The sequence below is a fragment of the Penaeus monodon genome, chromosome 18 (genome assembly GCF_015228065.2).
Source record: "Penaeus monodon isolate SGIC_2016 chromosome 18, NSTDA_Pmon_1, whole genome shotgun sequence".
NCBI lineage: Eukaryota > Metazoa > Arthropoda > Malacostraca > Decapoda > Penaeidae > Penaeus > Penaeus monodon.
In genome coordinates this window covers 47,703,019-47,713,018 of record NC_051403.1, presented here as the reverse complement: position 1 = coordinate 47,713,018, position 10,000 = coordinate 47,703,019, and the positions used below count along the sequence as shown (strand labels likewise).

At 29.8% G+C, this 10,000-nt stretch overlaps 1 protein-coding gene across 1 annotated transcript in view; it reads left to right on the top strand.

The window, feature by feature from the left end:
* Nucleotides 1-10,000, top strand: part of LOC119584559 (uncharacterized protein PB18E9.04c-like) — a 31,650-nt gene that overhangs the window by 1,392 nt on the left and 20,258 nt on the right. The window contains 1 exon segment of the mRNA XM_037933240.1: nucleotides 5,121-5,218. Within this exon segment, the coding sequence (XP_037789168.1) occupies nucleotides 5,121-5,218 (98 nt within the window).

Sequence of the window (10,000 nt, the reverse complement as noted above, 5' to 3'; positions counted from 1 at the left end):
TATGAACCATAAACCTCCATATCCCAGGTGCATCTACCCCCAGACACCCACCCAATTGCTGTATTTCCCCTTTAGGGGCTCCGTCTCTGGACTCACCGTATTGCTGTAAACTTGGTCTTTGTACAGTATTTGTTGTAAGATATTTTCTTAATTTCTGCCATTATTCTTTGTGTAGTTTTTCCCTTGTTTTGTGACATTGGCTTTAGTTTTCCCCCCATCTTAGTGTGGTCATTATGTAAATTTATGCCAAAGTATTGCCCAACTTTATATTAACTTCTAGAAGAGATTCCGTGGATGGAAAGTGTCTTACTTTTTGTTATGTCCATTACATTTAAAGTTTAATTTGTACCAAATGGCTGTGCGGAACAAACTATACTGAGGAAATATTAAATAGCATTGATTGACAGATAAATTCTAAGTGATAAATTTAACTACTTGGTTCTATAGTGTAACTCATAGCAAGAGAGTTATGCTAGGTCTGTATATATATAAATAAAAAGTAAAACTTTACAAAACTGCATCCATGAGAGAAGAAGTCCTCAATTCGAAATAACAAAAGAGGAACCCCATCCTAAAAGTTAAAACTAATATTTTAGGGTTAATCATTACAGTACAGATGCGCTAAGCTAGGGGGAATTGATGATATTCTTAGAGGATAAAAAATGAATCATCAATACAAGAAATAAGCTGCAGACACCGTAGTGCTACAAATAAAGGAAAATGTCGCGCAAAGTCCAGTTGGTGCTCCAGAGTTTCAGCTCTGAAGACCATGTTTCTTCAGGGGGGGTTGGCTGGGCAGAGTCCCCATCAACCCTCCCTTTGGGCAGTTGAGTAAATTTTGTGACGTGGAGTCGGTCTCTGGTGATTGTGTTCGTATTGTAAAGAATTACCATTGTTTGTTTCACAGCCATCCAATTTTGCAATTATTCCTTTCAGTTATCAATGCTACAATATGCATGAATTTCTCATGATTTCCATTACAAGTGATATGAAAGAAAGTATTGTTTACAAAGTGACATTACCTCACTGAAATTTAGTTCTTATTACTCCAGCCACTCCTGGGAAATCTACAAATGTTGCAGTATAAATTAGAAACCTTCCGAACCTTGGGCTTTGGACCCAGACCTCCATCTGATTGCCGTATTTCCCTATTGGGGGCTCTGCCACAGGATCCTCATCCAGTTGCTATAGACTTACTCTCCAGGCAGCATTTATCATGACGTATTTTCTTCGTTTCTGAAGTTATTTCTTGCCTACAAAGACTTTTGTATTTGCGAATGTAGTTCTTGTCTTTGATTATTATAGTTCCATTGTAGTTTCCTTTACATTCATACAAAATTATCAAGTGTTGCACGACTTTCTTATTATCAACTTGCAAAAGGAAATATCATAGATGAAAAGTATTTTATTTTCAGTTATTCTGTCCATTATAGGCAAATTTTACCTTGCACCACATGACCGCAGGAAACTGAAACTCTACCACCATTCGTTATTTTTCCCAAACTGGTGTATACTTTAACCTTGTAAGCATCAAGTGGTAAAATATGTAAATGCCTATAATGAATATACTATGTTTATTAATTTTTCATCCAGTTAATTATACCATATAGAATGAGAATATGCTTTTGTTATTTGTTTACAATATGGACCAGTTTGCCAGACAATCCCCAAATTGTCACAGAATTTTGATCAACAATTCAATTTGCCATAACTGGGTCTGCCCTTCAGACGCTGCCCAAGGGAAGGGTTAAAGAGGCTCTTCCCCTCAACACTGTCATATATTATCTTCTCTTCGGATAAGCACAAGAGATAGAGCTAGAACTCAGGAACATCAAGTGGACTTCATTTCCGAGCAGCACTTTTTGCGATCTTTTTCCTTTATTTGTGGTGTTATCATTTGTCTACAGATTATTTTTTTTATTGACGACTGCAATGTAATGCCTTCAGTTTACCCAAGCTTAGTGTGTCCATATGCATACATAGGAAACTTTATCACAAAGGTTGTAGTGAATAGACTCAGGGCAGGATAATACTGATGGGTCTTATTAATCACTAGAGGTATGAAGCAAAAGCCAGATCGAATGGCAATTACCTAGTCATACAGAAGACTTATTATTACTATTGTTTCTTCAGTTCCTTAGTTACATATTCATGAAATATACTAAGATTCCTTTGGTTATGTATTTACTTATGAAATATCAATTTGGGATACTTATGAAAGATCAATTTGGGATTCTTAGTAGAGTTATCAAGTTAGAAATCAAAGATTAGAATACTTGTATGTAAAAAAAAAAAAAAAAAAAGTTTAATGAAACATTTTAGTACAAAAATACTGATCTAAACCAATGATTCTCTGAAATTTGAATTGGTTGTTACTGTGGTGAAAGAGGGTGTGAAGTATAAGCAAAAATCATTCTTTTGGATGGATGTAATACAAATATAATGTGCTATAAAGGGCCTGTTTATATGTTGTTAGATAGGTATAGTTTGTTTTCCACAGCCTTATAGTACACTGTAAATTTGGCTTGCAATGGACCGAATGACCAAAAATAAGCTGTTTATCACAGAGAGAGAGAGAGAGAGAGAGAGAGAGAGAGAGAGAGAGAGAGAGAGAGAGAGAGAGAGAGAGAGAGAGAGAGAGAGAGAGAGAGAGAGAGACCCCTCCAGAGACCCCCCCTCCAGAGACCCTCCAGTCCCAAAAATCCAAACCTAACCTTTCCTAACTTTTATTTATTCCCTAGACAGGGTGCAAACTCCCCAGTACCTCCCTTTATTAGCACCTCCTGCCAACTTGTAGAGAACAGACGTCAAAAACTCTAGCTGTGTTAGGGTGTTATGGACTTTGTTTCTTAGTGGTAATATGCATTGGATATTTTTATCATTTTACGGTAAATATGAGGCCACAGCAGCTGTACCTGTGCTGTTTGACCCTATTTCTAATGCTCTATAAGAGGGCAGTATCCATTTCCATCTAACTCTGTGCATCTCTCTCTGTTACACTTACCAAAAATAATACTTTTCATCTATCTACAAGTTTTGGTAATAAGAAAGTTGTGCAGCACATAATACTTTGGTATACATTTACAGGAAAATGTAATGGTACTCTATTACTGTTGTATTTTTTCTTTCCTTAAATAGTTACTTATTCATGAAATATTCTAAGATTCCTTCTTTAGTTATAATAAAAGGGGAAAAAGTACACTCCGTAAGACATGAAATAATTGGCCAAAAAAAGCATCGAGTAGAGATCAGAAGGTAAATATCCTGGTGTAGGAAGATTTCTTGGTTCATAAGGCAGTGATTCGTAGGAATGGCTGGAATAATAGGGAGTTAATATCAGAGGGGTAAGGCAACTTTATAAACATTACCATTACTTTCACTTGTATCCTTTGCAATGGAAAATAACTAAAGATTCATGTATATTATAGCATTGATAATTGGAAGAATACATGAGAATTGTAAAATTGGATGGCTGTGTGAAACTAAAAAAAACAAAAAAACTTTTCTCATTTCTGTAATTTGGTAGACACAAGATTTTGAAAATAAATAGTGGATATGGTAGAAATTATTGATGGTTTTTGACAATTTGGCAAATTTGATAGCTCAGATGTTAATTTTTTTCCCCTCATTTTTAGTTTAGGTTGATGTCAAGAGCTGTTCAGTGTTTGGTAACCTTTTCCAAGATCTGCTATGAAACTTGCATGTTGATGAATTATGCTGCGGCTTGTAGATGTGAATAAAAATTAATAAATCCATTATGGAAATTGGCAATTCATGTGCAAGTAATTCTTAAGTTGTTAAAGAGAATTGAATCGTCAATTTTATGTCATGTATCGTAGAAGCATTTTCACATACCTTTCCTGTATATATTGCAGGGAACTGTTTTTTATTATAGTGCATAGTGATGTGTGCACAATTTTTAATCAGTTATGTTGATTCAAGTTTACAGTTCTAAACTGTAAATATGATTTGGAGGTCACTCTTGCTCATGTGCATTCATATTTAATATTCTTGTTTATAAAAACCTTTCTGTTGCCTTGAACTTGCATGCACGTCTCTGGGATTTCCACTGTACAATGTGAAGGAAGAATTTATAATTAGATTCATTTTTTATAGCATATCAGTTTTGGTTGTCAAGTGTGGTGGTTATCTTCTACCAGTTAAGATCTTTCACAGTATTTTTTTAAGTGATTATTATTATTTACCTTCTCATTTATTTGTGTTTTCACCTGTTTATTCATTCATTCATTAAACCTTTTGTAACCCTACCATTTGACTCTGCACAATAACTTTCTTATTGAGGTTATAGTAGGTTACACAAGAAGCTTTCTTTTCCATGGAAATGCATTTTAATTTGTTAAATTCCTGCTAGTACAGAATAACCAGTTCTGGTATTTTCTTTATATATATATATATATATATATATATATATATATATATATATATATATATATATATATATATATATATATATATATATATATATATATTGGGAATATTCAGCTGACAATGTCGTCAAGGGAATTAGTGGTGATGATGAAGGGTAGTGTTTCTAGAATTTTTGGTCAAGTCTAGGACAGACGCTGAAGAAGAAAGAAAGAAAAAAATTGCTCTGATTGAAGCTACAAGATTCTTGAGTTTCCTTGAGGAGACTTATTACACATGATTCTCAGTTTTGATAGGACTTTTAGATACAGATCTCCTTTTATAGAAGTCATAAAGATGTTAAATGATTTGATAAGAAATGATACTGGGAGAATATTACTAAGAACGTTATTTAGTAATACAGAGTTGATTGGAATGAATTAATATTTCATCCTTTTTGTTTCATATTTTGTGGGGAAATTACATGCAACCACTTTATTAACTGAGCCACCTTATATTTCAGGCTTTTTACCCTCTCTTGATGGAAAGTTACTTTGAATTATCATCATGGAAACAATCCTCTGGCATTATCATCATGCTAAGAGTAATCCCTTTCTTTAATTTCTATATTTTGTTCTATTTTCCGTCAGCTCCCAGGGGGGGAGGACCAACAGAGACCTGGACACGACAGGTTTCTCCCAGAATTAATTACACCAATAGCCTTCGACTGAATGAAATCTCTCTTTGCCTTTCAGTCTAGTCCTAATAGTGCGGAAGTGTCTGGCTCACCCTCACCAGCCCCAAGTAGTATTGGAAACAATGCCCCCAAGTATGGAACTTTGGTCCCGAACAGGTAAGAAAAGAGGACGTCATTAGTTATTATTATTTGTAGTAGTGGTGGTAGTTGCAGTTATAGTAATAAGGTGGTAATTATTATTGTTTTTACTACTACTATTACAACTACAACTACTACTATTACTACAACTACTACTATTACTAACAACTACTACTATTACTACAACTACTACTATTACTACAGTATACTATACTAATTTACTACACACTACTTCCAACTATTACTACAACTACTACTATTACTACACACTACTACTATTACTACACTACTACTATTACTACACTACTACTATACTAATACTACAGCTACTACTATTACTACAACTACTACTATTACTACAACTACTACTATTACTACAACTACTACTATTACTACAACTACTACTATTACTACAACTACTACTATTACTACAACTACTACTATTACTACAACTACTACTATTACTACAACTACTACTATTACTACAACTACTACTATTACTACAACTACTACTACTACTTCTACTACTATGATCATTACTGTCATTATTACTATTATCATCATTGTTATCATTACAGATTTGAAAATATTGCTTATTTTTAGTGTTTTTATTGTTAGTATTATTATTGTTAGCTTTAGTATTACAAGTATTGAATATTATTAGTATTAGGATATGTCATAATTTTATCAAGTTTATATCATTATTTAGTTCATATTATATTATGTTATGGTTGTAATGGTGTTGGTTATTGTTATTGTCATTATCGTTGTTGTTATTATTATCCGTATAATTATCATTATTATTGTTATTGTTATTTTGGTCTTCATTTTTCTATTTATATATCATCATCATCCATCATCATCATCAATCATTAGTCATCAATCATCATAGTTATTGTTTTTATCAATCATAAATTTTATTATTTTACTATTTTAATATTACTATTGGTTTTGGTAATATTATTAGTATTAGTGTTAGTAATATTGGTACTAGTATTAATATTAGTTTTAGGGGTACTACTATTGTTATTATTATTGTTATTATTATTATTATTAGTAGTAGTAGTAGTTAGTTGTTAGTTATTGTTGTTATTATTTTGATAATAGTAATTATTATTATTGTTGTTCTTAATATATAATTTTATTATTGGGTGGTGTTAGTATTAGTATTGGTACTGAGAGTAATATTGATGTTTGTATTAGGATTATTAGTATTAGTCATACTTTTGGGAAAGAGAGAGGGAGAGGGAAAAGGAAAGGGAGAGGAAAATGAAAAGGAAAAGAAGGTAAGGAAAGGAAAGGAGAAGGAAAGGGAAAGGAAAATGAAAATGAAAAGGAAGGATAGATGAAGAGGAAAAAGAAAAGGAGAAGAAAAGGAAGAGGGAGAGGAAAGGGAAAGGGAGAGAGAGAGGGGAAAGAGGATGTAAAAGGTAGCACAAGAAGGGTAAAAATAGAAAAGTCCCTTTTTTGTGTTTAGTGAAATTTCCACAGGTCCTGCTAGTTATTTCTGCTCTTCATAATGCTTGTTGTTAGTTATTATTATTATTATTATTATTATTATTTTATTATTATTATTATTATTATTATTATTATTATTATTACTACAGTTACTATTACTATTACTACTACAGCTATTATTATTAATTAATGAAGATAATTTATTACATTTAGTATTATTACTCGTGTTATCATTACCATTATTATCATTATCATTGTCACCATTATAGTCATTATGATTATTGCCATTATCATTATTATTGTTTTTATTATCATTATCATTATCATTATTCATTATAGTTATAATTACTATTGCTATTATTAGTAGTATTAGTATTAGTTTTAGAATTGGTGTTCTTACTACTAGGCCTACTGCTATTACTATTGCTGATGTTATAATTATTATTGTAAATGTTGTTATTATTATTGCAGTTATTGTTATTGTTATCTTGATATTCATTAGTTTTGATTAATAGCATTACTAGTACTAGTATTACTAAAAGCACTACTGCTATAATTATTATTACTATTGTTATTTTTTCTACTACTGGTATTATTTTTAGAAGTACTGCTATTATTGTTATAACTGTTATTATTATTTTTTTATCATTATTTTTATTATTTTATAATTATGATGGTGATTACTACTACTATTATTTCTTCCAGTAATGATTATGAAAATAATAATAATAATAATAATAATAATGATGATGACAATTTTAATAATGATTTTAATAATAATAATAATGATGAATTAATAAGTTATAGCTATAATAGCAGTAATACTTAACAATAATACTACTAGTAGTAACACTAACTAACACTAATAATGCTATTAAAGTTAATAATGAAAATATCTAATATTAATAACAGCAATACTACTACTACTATTATAACAACTATTCCTACTCTTGAATATTATTACTACTACTACTATGATCATTGTTGCTATCATTGTTATTATCATTATTGTTGTTATCATTATTGTTATTATAATTATTGTTGTTGTTGTTGTTGTTATTGTTATTATTTTGTTATTATTTCTATTATTTTTTTCTTAATAGTACATCTGGTGTTATTTGATATCACTTACTGTTACTTGAAATATTAGCGTTATTATTATTATTATTTTTTTTTTAGTAGCATAATAGTAATATTAGCATTACTAGATCTATTATTATTCCTAATACTATCAGTATTATTGCTATTATTGCTGTTATTGGTGTTATTATAATTGCTATGATTATGATTATTATTATTATGATTATCATTATTATGATTATGATTATTATTATTGTTATTATTATTATTATTATTATTATTATTATTATTATTATTATTTATGACTGCTACTGTTTATTACTATTGCTGATTTTGTATTTAACATTATTACTTCAATTATAGTTAGTACCAGTACTGTTATTATTTTTAGCAATCCTGTTATATTAAACACATACTTTGTTATATTTAGCACTATTACTGGTATTATGTTTAGCACTACTGCTATTACTACTATTACAACTACAACTACTAATGTTAACCCAATGCTGCTGGAGATGGTATAGGTAAACAAGCCATGCTGACTGCAAATTTTAGTTTATTAACAAATAGAAGACTATATATGCTTTCAAAAATATAATCCTAGCTCTTATATGGTTATTAGTAATATGAATAACATTATGGTAATTATATCTGCTTTCAAAAATATTAAACTAGCTCTTATATGGTTATTAGTAATATGAATTACATTATGGTAATTATAATGTCTAGATTAATATCATTGACATTGATAGCATTTGTAAGAAATATATATATATATATATATATATATATATATATATATATATATATATATATATATATATATTTTTTTTTTTTTTTTTTTCCAAAAAAAACTTAAGGAGAGGGCCAAGAGAGGTGACGAGGTATATTAATTTGACGCATTGGTGGCTAAGCACTTGCGGGGAATCTGTGTCTCGAGACGTTTCAGAAAACAATGATAGATTTGAACGTAAAATTCCCTGGTGGCATTGCGTTATTGTTATTATTATTCCTACTATGATTATTTTTGTTACTACCTCTGTTGTAACTACAACAACAACAATAATGATAATTATTATTATTATTACTATTACAGTTACTATTGTTGTAATTATTATTGTTATTGGTTGTTGTTATTTTTATTATTTTGTGATCATTTATATTAGTTATTTTTTCTATTAATATTATTAATAATTATATTATTAATATTATTATTAATAATAATAATATTATTATTATTATTAGTAGTAGTAGTAGTAGTAGTAGTACTAGTAGTAGTAGTAGTAGTACTAGTAGTACTAGTAGTAGTAGTATTAGTAGTAGTAGTACTAGTAGTAGTACTTGTAGTAGTAGTAGTACTACTACTACTACTACTTGTAGTAGTAGTACTTGTAGTAGTAGTACTTGTAGTAGTAGCACTACTACTACTTGTAGTAGTAGTTGCAGTAGTAGTAGTAGTAGTTGCAGTAGTAGTAGTAGTAGTACTACTAGTAGTAGTAGTAGTAGTAGTACTTGTAGTAGTAGTAGTAGTTCTAGTAGTACTAATACTATTATTGTTATTATTATTGTTTTTTGCTTTTTACATTAATTATTGTGATCATTATTATAGATTTTGTTGTTAACAGTGATATTGTTTGTCATCATCATAAATTGTATTATCAGGATTATAATTTCAATGATATTGTTATCATAGACCATTATTATTAGTATTAATTATGGTATTATTATTATTATTATTTTTGCTGCTATCTCTTTATTTCCCATCATACCTTCGTTTTACTGTTCATTATATATATTCAATAGCATATGAGGTGGAGCCAGAATGTTAGTCATTAATGTTATTACCGCAGGTTTTCTTTATGTTAAAATCCATGTTTACGTGCATAACATCTGTTTTATATTTTCATTTTTTTTTTTTTTTTTTTTTTTTTTTTTTTTTTTTTTTTTATCTACATTAACTTATTTTTGTGCTCAAGAAGTGTTATTCATTAACTGTGTAATTTACATTTACTTATTTGGTTCCCACCTCATGCTGTGCGATAAATTACAGAGCATTTTTTTTTTTTTTTTTTTTTCCTGATGTAAACATTCAGGGCCTCTTTTGCGGTGTGCGGTGAATTACAAGATATTTTCTCCGACAGTAAAACGTTCAGGGGTTTTCTCGTGAACTCCTACTGTGTAATCTTTGCTTGCCTTCCACTGCACTCGTTAATATGTCAGACTTCTGATTAGTTTCCGTTGATGTTGCTTGTTTTCTCTACA